This window comes from Paramisgurnus dabryanus, chromosome 15, assembly GCF_030506205.2.
Source record: "Paramisgurnus dabryanus chromosome 15, PD_genome_1.1, whole genome shotgun sequence".
Lineage (NCBI taxonomy): Eukaryota > Metazoa > Chordata > Actinopteri > Cypriniformes > Cobitidae > Paramisgurnus > Paramisgurnus dabryanus.
Genome location: NC_133351.1, coordinates 27,568,484 through 27,584,878, shown reverse-complemented (window position 1 = coordinate 27,584,878; position 16,395 = coordinate 27,568,484). Strand labels below are relative to the sequence as shown.

General features: G+C 37.8%; 1 protein-coding gene across 3 annotated transcripts in view; it reads right to left on the bottom strand.

Moving 5' to 3' along the window:
* The window catches only part of myo16 (myosin XVI), a 226,132-nt gene that overhangs the window by 86,636 nt on the left and 123,101 nt on the right, over nt 1–16,395 (bottom strand). For all 3 annotated transcript variants that reach the window (XM_065292938.1, XM_065292939.1, XM_065292940.1), the window contains exons 17-21: nt 13,673–13,790; nt 11,947–12,064; nt 9,887–9,958; nt 4,836–4,977; nt 1,136–1,208 (exon numbers count right to left, since the gene is read on the bottom strand). In XM_065292938.1, the coding sequence (XP_065149010.1) occupies nt 1,136–1,208; nt 4,836–4,977; nt 9,887–9,958; nt 11,947–12,064; nt 13,673–13,790 (523 nt within the window). The remainder of the gene's footprint in view (nt 1–1,135; nt 1,209–4,835; nt 4,978–9,886; nt 9,959–11,946; nt 12,065–13,672; nt 13,791–16,395) is intronic.

Sequence of the window (16,395 nt, the reverse complement as noted above, 5' to 3'; positions counted from 1 at the left end):
CCGACAGAAGAACATCCTGTTCAATGATAAGTCTAAAAAGCCATAGGTGAAAAAAGGCACTAACAGAGATATGTGGGATAGATCAGTGTGTTCCCCTCTATGAGAAACCAGGAGCACAGGAACAATGCCAGTGTTCCCATTAGTCTGCGCCTCTGCAGTGAAAAAGTAAAAAAGACCCAAAGTTAAAAAAAAAGTTATGACAATTTGGGTTATGCAGAGCCAGCTAAATAACTGGAATGGTATTCTTCCGAACAGACAGAATTCAGGGCAGTCAGGGATGCAGAATAAGTTTTACTTAAAAAAAAAAAATGATAAGGGCAAATTATTTGGCACAACAGAGCTTAACGAATTTATTAGATCACCACCAAATGCAAGGTTTGTGCCACAGGCGTGGTTCCCACACCTTAGATACCTTCAAATTCAAGGACCTTTCAAGAACTTTCCAGGTCCGATACCCTCAAATTCAAGGACTAAATATGGGGATACATTTCAAGTGAGAGCAAGGTTACATCATGTTACTTTTTAAGATACATTGTTACAGTTCCCTTTTGAGGGAACTCGCGCTGTGTCACTGCGGTGACACACTGGGGATGTATCCAAGGGTAAGTGCATCTGAATGTGTATATCAAATTCAACCAATGGTGAGGCTTAACAACAAAGACAGGGTGACGCAGGAGCCAGGAAGTATATCGCTACCTAAAATATTGCCAAAGACGGCATTACAGGGACGCAGGAAGTATGGCAAGGGAGACACAGCGTCTCGTTCCCTTCTCAGGGAACAACAGTTACATAGGTAACCCGAGACGTTTCCATCAGTCAAACACAACTATGCAAAAAAGCATTTTGGTATGAATCAACATTCTCATACAGAAAATATATAAGCATTTAAAGCGAACAGTTTAGCACGTGTGTAGACTTTTTATGATATTATCCTACAGGGGAATATGGATTTTTTTCCAGAAAACTTCTTGCATACAATAGATTCAAGCACTTTCAATGACCTGTATCTATGTATGTAGATTTTCAAAAACTTCCCAGGGCCTTGAATTTTTTCCCCCGGAATCACAAACTTTCAAGGATTTCAAGGACCCGTGGGAACCCTGCACAGGTGCATGTGAGGTCTGTCTCCTCTTACCTGTTCATAACCGTTCCTCTGGAATTCCTCAAAGCCGAATATATCCAGAATACTTATTTCAAGTGCAGGATCTCTGTAAAACAAAAATGAACACATTTAACAATTGTTGAGAGGAACTTCTTTTCTGACTGCTGATCTGAAGTCAGCGGTTGTCATATAGCAGCAAGCAAAAATTACCCGGATGACCTACTGTATTTGGCGAGATACTAAAGTGTGCATCCAATGTCTGCCCCTGTACACACTCAATCAATGAGAAGTACATACTACATTCAGTGGTTAAATTGGGCCGGAGCTCACCGGAGCGCAGCTCCGCCTCCCCAGGTCCACAACACACCCTGCCGGAGCTCAGCTCCGTCTCCTTCAGCAACAGGGTTAAATTGGGCCGGGCCAAATATTTGTAATGACATTTGGGTCGCGGTCGGTCGGGTTGTTTGAAATAAAGATGCCATTTAAACCTTTGTAATTTTGGACGGGATTAGTTTTACAGGGGGACCTCTGAGAAAATCATGCTTCGTCCGAATCGGTCATGTCTGTGTTTATCTTTGCAACCTCTGTAAAAATTCCAGAGCAATTTACTTGCTGTTTTTCGCCAGAGGTCTTTTGATAAATGCAATCCCGCCCGGATGCAAATATCTGTGTCTGCTCGCAATATCTTTTGAAAAAGCGGTTCTTTTGGTGTTTTGGCCAACGCAATCTGCCGTATAGGTCTTGAGTCCCATTCATTCAGATATGGATGTTTTTTTTCCATTTGGCAGAATAAAATAATTAAATCAAGACGAGCTGAATATCATCCACTGTTAAGACTAAACACTGTAATATCAGTAACGTTATAAGGTATGAACTCAACCTTATTTTGTTTCACTCTGGAATGGTAATGTTAATTAATAAAGATGGTTACTAATCATTATTTCTTAATTTATTTGGTGTTATATAAAACACGTAGGCCGCTTTATATGATTTGTATAAGTTATTTTGATTTGTTAAAATTAAATTAATAAATTACAGGTTCTGTAGGCTAATAATTTTACATTTAAAGCAAAATATCAAACATTAGGCTGCAAACACGCATATCCAGAGCACGCGATCTTTTGCAACGCCAAAACGCATGAAACAGACGCTCCTATCTCAGGAATAGCATGAGATTTTTTCCCCGTCCGAATCGGCCAAAATCACAGACGTCTTTTTGCGGTCCAAGTTGCGGGCGGGTGCCGGTTGTTTATACATTGACCCGCGCATGCGCATCACTGGTCACTCAGATCCTCAAGAATGCGCATTCTCACAGGATGATATTAGACATTGTAGAGATGAGAGATAGAGAGAAGTCTAGAAACAAATGATTAAAGTATGTATAGCCATATCACTCATCTCATTACAATATGTTAAAAGATAACACTGAAATTATTGTATAGTTTAATAAAATAATGTATTCTGATTATACAAATAAATTACAACCTAACTATAGTGATTGTTTTACTAACTGCTGACCAGCTTATCTCTATGGCTAATTTATAAGACATATTGATGCTGATTCAGCATGTCGTTTTTCTTGTTAATTTAATCTTTTGGGTTATCTTATGCTTAGAATTAGTCAAGGAGGTTGAGTCTTATACCTTCTTTCAAAGTTTGATCAAGTGCATAATAACATGTGCAACAAATGCATATAGGGTGTCAGACTCATAGATTATCATAATTTAAAGTTCAGGTTTTAAAGTTTGGATCAACCTCTGACACAGCTTTAAAGCTGAAACTTGTAAGTGAACTGTAAAGTATTTATCTCAAATACTCAACCTTACCTTACACATTAATACTGGAAAAGAACCCCTTTAGTGTAAAACACATTAAGTAATTTTACGGCGTGATTTTGAATGATGACTATTTACCGTAAATAAGGGCTCCCCCTCCCTACAAAAGCCAATTTAACCACTGACTACATTGAATGCAGTATACACAGTACTGTCACGATGAAAGGTTTTAAGTGCAGAACTTCAATCTGTCTTAATAAAAAGGATCAAAGAAGCATTTTATTTTCAGCTGTGGGTTTGAGGCAACAAACCCACAGCGTACATGCGTACATGCATATATTTGCGTACCCCTCTTTCAGATGTGAAATCTATAAATCGCAAGTAATCTTGAACTTGTGCACAGCTGAGCAGTTTCAGATCTCCACCTTTAAACGATGCCCAATTAATGTATTGACCTATAAAAGAGCGCCTGTCAATGTTCAAATCCTTTTCAAGCAGCTGTTACGTCTTGGGACTTAAAGATGAGAGAGGTGATGTGTTTGTAAAAAAAAGGCTTATATTTCCAAAAACCTGCAACAATCGGACAAGCAAAAGTCTGCTCAGACCCTGACATGGAGCTAAACACATTTTCAAAAACGTGGATTTTTGCGTATGTGCACTCTATGATCAAATTTGTGCATACGCACGCTTTATAAATGAGGCCCACTGTCTTTTCTGTTGTTTCCCCTGTGGCATGGGCAGCTATCATGCCCTCACTGACCCATAATGAACATTCTCGTATACACATTCATAATCAATAGACAAATCCAAAGCAGTTTCCTACTGAAACGCTGACCGGGACAAACAGGTCCAGCCTGCTTTGCCCATATCGATCATGCACCAGAATGCCCTTATAGAAAGCCTGTTCTGACACCTTTATTTACTCTGCACAAACAGACTTTTATTTGTGTGTTATTTCTTTAATTTAATACATACAGTATGTGTCTACAATCAACAATTGCAATGTGGCTTTGGATACAAAAAAAATCAAACTTGCATGTTTAATGTTTTCCTAAGCATCAGCCTAAAGACTTTCATCTGTAGAAAATGTGGTGACACATGTGGTACACATCTTGCATTGAGCCACCAAAGTCAATCTTGATGTGTTGTGACATTGTGACAGGTGTTGTTGACATCTCATGCACGATGCTGTCAGAAACACTAAATCACCCTCTGCATTAGGACAAAAAAATAAATTTTTATTTAAAAACATATTTTTGCATCACAAATATTTATAGTCGCTTAATTCTTTCAGTGCAATTGCTCTTAGCAAGAATTGCAAAAATAATTTGGGCCTTGCATACCACCAGTCTGGTAGTCTGAAGTGTACTTTTGAAGTCTCCAAAGGTGAAAATATGCAAGCTATGTGATCCTGGAACTTTCAGTAGACAACAGGTCATGAGAAAGTGTGTGAAACGATGATTCATTCTAATTTAAGTAAAAATGCACATAGTTCAAGTTCCATGAAAATGTCTGCAAGACGCATTTTTCATGAAGCAAGGGGAGGGCTGGTCTGCTGGCGCTACTTGCCGTGTCGCTTACTATTCAAACGCATCATGCCGAAACCTCGCAAACGCTATGTAAACTATTCCGAAAGTTCATCGTAAATCCTTGTTTTGACTGATGTTATCACAGAAGGTTTTTGCAACCGAGTCACAGCTGAGTAAGTTCAGTGAACTGTTAAGATGTATAAACTGTGTGGATCGTTGGCTGGCAAGCATGGTTGAATTGATATCTACATTAAAATGGGCTGCAAGTCTTTACAACAAGTTCAAATAAACACATAAATCTTGCTTTCAGTAACAATCTCTTTTATACTGTCCTTTCATTCATGCACTTTCATGAACACAAAAGACGCTCTCACATAAAACATAAATCCATGCTGCACGCATGCAGTTGTACTGTATATACAATCTTACCCAATGCTTTCCTCTTGGCCTTGGAGGTAAAAGTTAATGTTATTGACTAAGAAGCTGAAGAGTCGTCCGTATAGAGATTTGGTCAGGAGGTCTCTGTGACAGTTGGACATTTCAACCGTGTGCCGCCTTGTTATGACATCACCTGGGCAAAACAGGGGAAATTGCAAGATGTAAGTGACCTTTTAACATAGTTATTTGAACAAAAGCAGTATTTAAAGCAGTATATTGCTGATGTTATACACACAATGAAAGTGAATAGGAACGAGGGCTGTAAACTTAGACGAAAAGCAAAGCGATGGACCATAAACGGGTCCCATATCCCTCAAGTGTATAATAATATAATAAATTTCCATGCAGAACAGATCAAAGTATGGATGCATCACAATTTGAAGGCTGTGTCTTCAGAAGGCCAATGACGTGGCCACAAAGAAGGCTATCCCAATTTGGGGGCTTCTTTAAAAGTAATTAAGGATCCATCAGAAGAATCCTTCATAGCCTTGGCAATCCCATGATTCAGTGCGCGCCTGTGACACCTGGGTATTTTTAAATAAAAATTCTAAATACCGTGCATGTTGCGTTGAACTTTTTTGTGTATTTATAAAGTTGGTACATTTTTGGGCAGGCACGAAGGTAAGCTAATCTTGCATTTGGCAAGGACGCTGGTACGTAGTGACATTTCTTTCTGACCAAACGTTAATCTGCAATGTTTGCAAGTCACATTTCATTATTGGTACGGCTCGCTTGGAACTAAGGTGGTACTATAATAAGTTTCAAGTACTAGGTACTGTACACAGTGGAAAACCCCTCAAAAGTGAGCCATACCGAGCTGTACTATGCAGTGGAATCAAATGCTAAATGGATCCATTTGGCTATGCTCACCATTCACTTTCATTGAATGTAAAGGGTCAAAAATGAAAATTCAGCTTATAATTTGTATTCCATGGTAGAAAGAACTTTCATTTTTGGGTGAATTATCCCTTTAACCAGACCGTTATGGCTGAACGAGCACTAAACCAGCATTAACCAGTTTACAGCGGTAGTCAGGCTCAGCTTGAAAATTCATATTGGTCTAAGCTGTTCTTTTCAACGGGGCTGGCAGCACATGAAAAGTAGAGACGGGAGTGAAAAACATCCAAACAGACAGCGTGTGCTCCAAACAACAGGGGAACTGAGCAAAGAGGAAAACAAACTGGAGGCAGCGTGTCACATTTTGACTGATATACAGCGCATGTGGGTGGTTGAAAAACAAGCGGCCTATTGTGGGTCATGCTGGCTGAGGGGACATCGCACATGCTAATGGGAAGGACGCACAAAACCCGGGCTCTGGCAATGTGACCTTTGATGATGTCAGAGACCGAATTACTCCATTCACTATGTCATTCACAGAACGTCAACTTCCAGATGCTAACGTATCAGCAGCGCCGCGTAAGGGCACTAAAGCGCATCAGAAATGAATTCATCCGCCTTGGTTATTTGACTACACCCACACAAGTGCGGCATTGTAAGAATCACATTTTGTTTACTCGTCTGAGAAAGACAATGAAACGATTGAGATGTAAAGAATTAGAGCAAATAGCAAACAAACACAAAAAACAAAATGCCAAGTGTGTTGCAATTTTAGGCAGCAGGTCAGTGGCTGAAAAAGGTTAACATCCAGACATCGCATCATGTGATACATACACACTGCACACTTGTTGTTTAATGCCGCACAAACACTCGCACAGTCTAGACGTTGCGACTCAAATGTGTTTGTGTCTGCGTAGTCTGAATGAGGCAGTTGTCCAACTGTTCAAATTGGGCCAAATTGGGATCGTTGGTAATATAATCTGAGGCCAAACACTCCAGGCCACATTCATTGATGAGACTGTGAGTGGATAAAGGCCAGGATGGATGAATGAACAGTCAGTACGTTTACATGGGCAACAATAATTCGATATGAACTCGATTAAGACAATAATCCAATTAAGAAACAATCATGTAAACAAGGATTTTTGGTTACCATAATCTGACTAAAGTTATAATAAAAGTAAACACAATAGAATATATAAGACATGTGGAGTAGTCCTATTTTAGTCACATTATGGAAGGACACATGTACACACCTTATCAGACACCTTAATTCGCCACATTTTGCGACATGACACAAACACACATGGCGGTGGTCAACCGTTCGGCGGCAAACAAAAGAGCAAGGCCAAAGCTATTTGAGGCGAGCATATAAGTTTAGCTTAAAAACGCATAACAATGTAGTATGCACCACGCAAGAAAGGGGACTAGAGACTATTTGCTTTAAATTAAATGTAAGCCCACCATAGTTGCATAGCCTTTTTTTAAGAATTTTTTAAGATGTTATCCATGTTTTATTTCTCAATGACATGCAAGCTAACAAACAAATAAAGGATAAAAAAAAGGTATTTATCTCCTTCCTGTCACATGAGGCTGTCAACTTCTTACCTCTTCTTCCAAGAAACATGGGCAAGGCCAACCCTCCCAAAGAAAGGTAATTTTCATTTTACTAACAAGTATTTTTGGTTGATATTTATATATCTTCATAATCATGAAGGTCTCTAGATTCATCCAAACAAAACAAATCTTACAAGAGATCTATAGTTTTTTATATACTTAGTCAAAAGTCCAAGCGGCAACTATAGTTGCCGTTGGGCAAATGCCTTGTAAGTACATATATCATGGGCAAATGGGGTATACTGTGTTAAGGAGATGCATCAGTAAACTAAATAAACTGCTTTTGTGAGGAATTGGCAAATTATTTATTAGATCAACAGTGTCTTTGTTAATCTTAAAACATGTTTTATACTAAACAATACTTTTGTTGGGAAATGTATTTAAGTGTGTTTGTGATTAAAATGCTTTTATAAGAGCAGGGAATGTTGCGATAGGTAGGACTCATGCACCACAATAACTATTTTATTATATTATATTATAATTATTTTTAAAAAATTGCCAGCCAGCACCAACATTTTTTATGATTTTCACAAAAGTTGAATGCTTTCCAGAAAATTTTCTGGAAATATATTAAAATATAAGTATACAATATCAAATAGAAGAACACACCCTCTGCTTTCATACAAATGAAACAAAAAAATAACTCGTTAATGGCGGAAAAAGAGTCAAAATAAGACATGAATTGTAATGACCGTGATATAAAGAGTTTGGTTCCAAAACGCGATAAAACGTTTTTATTTTAAAATGTATATAGATTTTTTGATTGCTACCACCAAATCAGTATTGTATCTGGTCAGTATTAAAAGGTAAATTCTTACACAAAATCTGATAACCGCCGTGTTATTCTGTCATCTTTTCTCGCTTTTTTCCAAACCCCACAAACGCCAGTCTTCCTTCTCTACAGAATGCAATAAATCCGCTCAACAAATCACAGCACACCATTCCACGCATTGCGTATAATGGCGGCGCTTAATTTGAATACACACAGAATCCTAGTTTTCCTCATCAATTTTGTACTTTGTGATCAACAAACAAAAACAAAATAGTAATTTTGATGGCACCAATAAACCTGTGGTGGGGAAAATTGAGCAGGACCAAAACATTTTACAGCTGTTCACTGTCAAAAAAAGTTCAGAGACAACGTCCAAAGGATGACCGCAGCAATGCCAGTGTTCTTAATATGACAAAGTAAGTGTTTTGATTAATGCCATTAATGTTTATGTTTTTTAATCAGTGTATACCACTAGTCAACTAAATGAATATAACATGGCAAAGATGACTGCACATTTATATGATTCAATAGATTCATAGCATTTTGGGAAAAAATATCATTTTTTATAATAAATCTTTGAAAATGAAATTATGCATTTGATTTTTTTATGTTATTATAACCTAAAAATGCTATGTGAAAGTTTGTAACAGAAAATAAATAGTGGTTTTCATTTTGTCACTTTCTTGGTATAGAAAACACATTTTTACCAAAATTAGTCAAAATGGATTTATTGCGTTTTGGAAACTCTTCATATATGACTATGATGCTGATATAATGCATGTAACAAATAAAGGGAAAATAAATAATTTTATTAGAAATGTCATATTATGTTGTATATTGCTTAATGAAAGAAAATGTGCATGTATAGCAATAATACACTAAACTTGAAGCTTTTGTAAAATTTAAAATGAAACACCCAAAACTGTATATGGTACCATAACAAAGACAGACTGTATGTTGATACGCAAAATTCTGGAGAGAAATGTAATGGTATGTGCCATTAATCGATTTGTGTTTTATAACATGTAAAACAGGAACTTGAAAGCCATATTCTTAGAGCAACTTATGTAAACACCTTACCACTGACAGTCGCGCACTTGCTCGTGACCAAACATCATTGTATTAGGTGACGGAACTGAACTGGGGAAGAGGCACAACCTGCGTCTTGAACAGCAGTAATGTTGACACTTTAGAATGTGCTTAGGACATAAGCTATTCGGCAAATAGATGGTAAGCTGATTTAAACAACTTTGGTTAAGAAATTGTGGATATAAACATTAGGTGTGCTCAACTTTTAAGCAGCATGTGTGTGGAAATGTTCGTAAGCGGTACTGGGGTAAACGTCATCTGTATCAAAGCGTTATGAATGGCCCGAAGCTGTCAGCGCGGTTTGACGTCGGCTGTTCTAAATGCCGGTAATCTATATATGTTTTTACACATGTGACATAGCACTTATCGGTAAATCACTGGTAATCTTACAGCCTTGGCAGCACTGATTTCCCAGAAAGGTTCTGTTCACACATAACGTGTTAACTGCAATTTACCAGTAATTTACCAAAGACTGTATATGTCAAAGGGATTATTGTCAGCAGGTCACCAGCCGTAAGATGTCACACCATATACAGTATGGTGCTATGCCACATAAATCTTTGATTGACAACTTTGACAATATTTAGTCTTTGTACATGGAAACCACAGATTGTGTTTCTGTAGCTCAATTAGTAAAAAGATATACTTCAAATGCACAGTAATTCGCTTTGGATAAAAGTGTCTACCAAATGCGTAAATGTACAGTAAGTGTAAAATAAAAATGTACCTTTGAAATACTGCACATCAGAGGTGAGAGCGGAGCCAAGATCCTCAGAGTTCACCTGTAACATTCCAGCAACTGCAGAAAGAGAGTTTAATATACAGTAAAAGATATAAGTTCAAAATGTATAGTTTTAACAAAATTATAACACTATGGCCTGGTTTCCCAGACAAGGATTAGCTAAAGCCAGGACTAGGCCTTAGTTAAATTAAGCATCTATTATAAACATGCCTTAGCAAAAGACCTTACTGGTTTGTATCTTGACACAAATCAATAGCACTGGCATATTTTAAGATATGTCATTGCATTTTTAGTTGAGACAGCTCAAACATGTGTTTTAGTCTAGGACTAGCCTAAAGCCTTGTCAGTGAAATCGGGGCTATGAAGATTTCATTAAATTAATAATGTAATACTTATTATATTATGTGCAGCTTTTACATTATGCTTAGTTGTTACAATATAAGTTGCTACAGACTCTGACATTTGGTTGAATGACGATGATATTGAATATTAGTAGAGATGCGCCGATATTCCAGCAACTTGCATTAACTAAATTCTGAAGATAAGATTTTGTTAATGTTATTTATTCATATTATGACCATTAATATTGAACATTCAACTAGTGATGTTTCTTTGCATTTTCTATACACAGAGAACTTCATTGCATTTTTCTGTTCTCTTTTGATTGACAGGATATATCAGCCATGGCTAACGGCAGTTTCAAACTATCGGTCGATAACCGATAGTGTCAAAAATTGCTTTTATCGACCAATACTGATTATTTGCTGATATATCGATGCATCTCTAATTATTATTATTATTATTATTATATGTAACCATATACAGAGCAAATTGATACTGTTTTATAAAAGAAAAAACATTGCAAGGCCACGCATTACAACGCTTGTTTTAGCAATGCTTAACAAGTGTTGTTATCATCTGTATACACTACCCCCTTTGTGCTGTACCTTTAAAAAGTTAAACTTTATTTACAATCTGACCTTATTGTAGGATATAACATGTTAACAGCATTTAAGCAGTAAATACACCAGTAATTCAGGCACTGCCCCGTAACAATTTTTGCTCTGGCATTTTAATGAGCCTGTAATTTACGACAGACGTCACGGCCTTGGCTTTCCTTCACCTCAAAGCAATTCCTCATCTCCAATTTGCATATACCTCAGCATTTTCAAACTTTTTAAAGCTTTCGCAGCTTGTTCGACTTCACTAAACCCGCCTTGCGAGCTAGTGGATAGGTGTGGTTTGTGAAGTTTTACAAAAAATTAACAAGGTCCAATAAACAGCTTTCCAACAAGTACTAAAGTCAGTCTGTGCTGTGCATTATACTGTCTACACACAGATACGGTGCATAAAACTGTATATCAGCTATCAAAATATGCTTTTAAACATCCAATCAGATTTCAGAATCAGAACTATTCGTTCCATAAAACATTTAATAGCAAATCAGTCCTGTTCTATTTACTCTCTCTTATAGATTCTCAAAATAGAAGCCGAATACGAACACTATGCGTGTATGCATGAGCGCGTTCGGTTGTGTGCATTAGGCCATGTTTATCTGTGCAGTCACAAGGCTCACTTTGAACTGTGATCACATGTATCCATAACAACAGAAACCTCATACGGACGTGCATGTATCTGTGCTTGTGTATTTGTGCACGCTGACATCACTTGTTTACCCGGGCTCTGTATTATACGTGTCATTATGTAACGGCGAGGTCAACGAGTGTCCGCTCTGTTCCGCCCCTCTGCACTGCAGGGTTTAAAGAAACAGGTGACATTGTGTTTGTGCAAGGCCGGAGGAGAGTACTTAGCAAAAAATTGTATGAGAGAGAGCGTACGTCTATCAGAGAGTTTTCCATTGCGTGGTGAGTGATTCTGCTATTAGACCAAGGCAGAACCGATGTAAACAACCCAGGGTGATGTGTGACACAATTCTTACTGCGTAACCACCCGCCCACTTTCCCTCTCGCTCTCTCCCCCTTTCTGAGGTTCCCGACGGACAAGACCGTCCTCTGCTGGCCTTATCACAAAGCTGCCTCACTGACCTCTATCCAGCAGCTGTAAGTCGGACACAAACGCAGTGTCAGCGTCTGTTAGGGCGGTGAAGCGCAAATCTCCCAGGTGCAGTAGCGCAGAGAGGACCACAAACATGTTCTCCACCTCCTAAAAGAGGCACAGATGTTTTAAAAATGGATTGAAAACTTCTGTAAAGCAGAACAGGCACAGTGCATTTATATTTGTGTGCAAGGTGGATGAGCCAACATACAGTCAAATTTTGAGATTTAGGGTATAAAGAAAAACTGAAATATATAGTAAGTGAGTCCATCATAGGCACAGATACACTCGTCGACAGTCAAGTCAAATGATGTATGTGTTAATGTGTGTGTATTAGTTAGGGTCATAATGCACTGATGGTCTGTAAGAACAAGCCTTCTCTAATGAAGGAGATTAACAGATTCCTGGTAGGATTAAAACACTCTGCTTGGCTTGAGATCATGCGTGTGTGTGTTTGAACCCAACACACAAGTCTAAAGAAATTATATACCTCACCTTGTTACAAAATATCCATGCAATACCATAAGTGTGTGCGTGTGTGTGTGTGTGTGTGTGTGTGTGTGTGTGTGTGTGTGTGTGTGTGTGTGTGTGTGTGTGTGTGTGTGTGTGTGTGTGTGTGTGTGTATGCATTTACAAAGGCATAATCCAGTGCTATGCAAAAGTCTTAGGCCACCAAGCCACCATTAGATTTGTAGTTTTTGCACTGGAACTGACCATATATTGTGCCTGCACAATATTGGGGGAAACTGACACTGCAATATTACATTTTTCCTGCAATGCATATTGCGGTATGGGAAATACTGGACCTCTGTTTTATATATACATATATTTCAAACATCCCCCTAAGGTCTATTGTACTGTAACTATCATACAACCATGACTGACTGGTGTTAGTCTGGCCTCAGGGTGAAAGGAGGTCTGTGCTGTGTGTTATTACAGTCATGATGTAATGAGTACTACTGTAAATGATGAATGAAATTACTGTACAAGCACAGTAAACCTACATCAATCAGAACAACATGTTTACAATGACTGCCAAAAGCCAGAGGCATGTCCACATGTGAGTCACTTAAACATTTTACTGCTTTGCTTACTTTAGAGTAGACCGTTTGGTAATGTCTTGATGTAGGCCGACCACGTGTCATGTCATATTATGATATTAGCTCATATAATACAGAATTAACATTATACATTCTAATGACCAATTTTAGGATTATTTTAATATGCCAAATCAATTAAGTCAATTATATTAAAACATACAGCTTAAAACAACACTAAAGAGTTTTTGCTCTTTGCTCCCCCTACAGGTTAGAAGCGTAATTGTCCATTACCCACTGTCGTAAATACTGCAGCATAGCTGGCTCTGATTGGATTGTAGGTTTGCCGTAAAGCAAGTTTTTGTAGTTTTCACTCGAACTACAGGACCACGACCCCACGGTTGGAAACTTCTTCAGTGCGGTTTTGGCCGATAGAGGGCTGCAAAGCGAATGTGAAAGTGCCGTTCACCCTGTTTTGAGTGGATGAACCACTGAAACAGGTAAAAAAAACTCTTTGGTGTTGCTTTACATATATAGGCCGGACAGTTTAAATACATGTTTTGTCTGGAATCAAAAATCATGTAAGAGTATAAACTTGCACACATACATACATTTACATCTTTGCATGTGTATGCATGTGTTTTTATGAGAATGCATAAGTTAGTGAACTCGTGTTTACCAGTCTGTTAAAGCCAAGTGCACGCAGAGCCTGTTTAAGGGCCAGAAGCTTCTCTCTGCTCTGAGGACACGCCGTAGCGACCGCAGGAGTTTCATCTGAAGATGCTCTCTTTAGACATCTGCAAAAACACAATGATGGCAGTATTATAATGAACCTATAATAATGTAATCTCATTAAGACTCAAACTCATAGTAACATACTCAACAATTCAGTCAAACAGAGGTAAACGCTCAATTTTAATGATAAACTTTTACTGACCCTTCATGTGATTTCCCAGGGAACACTTTGGCAAAAATAGTAGCTGTAGTATATATATAATTTATAAAATCCTATGTTTTATCTGCTCAGGCTGTGAATGTAAAATCAGTTTTAGTCATGGCCCACTGTTATCAACTTACATTCAAAACATTTTTTTATAGTAAAATGTTTCAGCTGATATATATTTAAATGTATTTAAGTGTCTACAATTCAGATTTATGAGTTAAAAACTATTTATCATTAAAGGGACACCATGAAACTTTTGGCCACTAGGGGGTGCTAGACACGTATTTTTCACTTCTAGCGCCCCTAGAGCCCACAAGCGCCGCAGCACTGTCGCAAAGGAAAGGAACTGGCCAACCTTAAAACTAAACTAAAAACTAAACATTTAAAATGCTAAACGATCAACATTTTGAGACAACAGGGAGAAGCGCAGTCATGTTACAACTTTCTGATGAGGAACTCGTCGTGGCAGAAGCCATTTCTCAATCTGAAGGTTGCAGCCTCCGGATGTCGTATTTCTAATACGTCATCAAGACTGTCTTATTTCACAATATTAACAATTACAAAGTTGACTATTATACTTAGTTAATCGTAAATTGTTGCAGTATGCTTATGACTTGCGAATGTAATGCTCAGTTTACCTTAATAACCCAGGCTTGATGACGTGTGCAGCCTGCATATTTGACCTCCGGAGGCTGCAGCCTTCCAATTCAGAAACGACCAGACGTATTTCCTTGCCTTTTTCCAAACAAATATTGTTGCATCCTCTCTCTCTCCCTCGCCACCAGGATTTTCCGCAATGGCGCTCGTTATTCCTCTTTTTTGTGTGAAAATCGCTCCAAATCCAAGTAAACCGATGCGTTTAGGTCTGCCGCTTTGTGATACGTCACGCGAGTGACAGCGGAACGCAGCAAATGAGGAAGAGAGAAGAGAGAAACGCTCGGATCTGATTGGTGAATGAATAGGGTTTGGTTTTACACTGTGAGCAAGTTTGAGTGCTATAGCATCCTGGATTGTAATGTAAATATCATAGACACAGTAAAAAGAAAGGTAAATACGTGAACACAGCATCTGAATACAGGGAACTATATGCAATATAATCGCCGTAATTTATAAAGAACATCGCATTTATGTATGAATCAACAGTTTATATAGAAAATTGCCTTAAAGGGGAATCGAACCCGGGTCGCCCGTGTCATAGGTCCGTGACACTAAAGACTGTGCCACAGAGTCACATATTAGAAACTGCTCTCTACACTCGTTAAGTAGCCTCCAGCAAAATTCACGTTAAAAACAAATTGTGTGGAGGAAGTGACGTATGCCGTAAAGCAGTCGAATTTTGTAGTTTTTTTTTGTGCTCTGGTTACTACCACAAACCCTAAGTTTTAAAATACGAGTAAAAGTGATACAGACCCCGTCAGGCTATGGTAGACATGTCATTCAACCTATTTAAAGTCGATGTACTATCACAAGGGTCTTGAAAATGTATTATGAAGGTTGAAAAATTACATGGTGTCACTTTAACCAAAGAAGGCAAAATATGTGATCATTGACTACAATACCAGTGTGAAGTCACATGGGTAGCCTACAGCAGTGGTTCCCAACCTTTTTCACTTCAAGGCACCCTAGGAGCTCACAGCAATATTTAAATTTTCCACATAAATTAAATAGAACTTGAAATTATATATTCACTACTAAAATGGCCAATAAAAAAAGAAACATCTTGATTTTTGCTTATTTTAATGCTTGTTTTGGAAATCTGCTGAGGCCCCCGTGTGGGCCCTGACCCCCTGATTGGGAACCACTGGCCTACAGAACATTTGTAGCAATAGCCTACAATACATTGTAGGGGTCAAAATAATCGATTTTTATCCAAAAATCAATCAGATTTTTAAATCCATGAAGCCATTTTGTCCTACTGTGAATACATAAAAAAATAATTATAATATTGATCATTAGTAATATTTGTTGCTAAGGACAGCGTTACCACTCTAAGTCAAAATCTAAATTTTCATGAACTATGTCTGAGTTGCCGTGAGCTTGGATAATGTAGCGTACACCTTGAGTTTATAAAAAATGTAGCTTAAATGTGTGAAATTAAATAATAAACCAGTGCCAATAAACAGCTGTTTAAATTGTGGATCAGAGAAGACCTGTAAATGGTATTTCTTACATTACAAGTTAACAAGTGGATTAAATAAAAAAAAAGGGAAACAACAAACAAAAAAACCCTGATATTCCATGAAATATGGTAAAAAAAACAATTCTCTGACTTTTAAAGTCAGGAAAAGACCTTTTAAAATTGTATGATATTACAGAAATGTCATGACCCCTGGAAACCCTGTAAGGACTTCATTTGGACAACTTTAAAGGTGATCTTCTTAATATTTTGATTTTTTGCACTGTCCTATCCTAACAAACCAATGTAAAGCTTATTAATTAAGCTTAAATAAAATGTATAT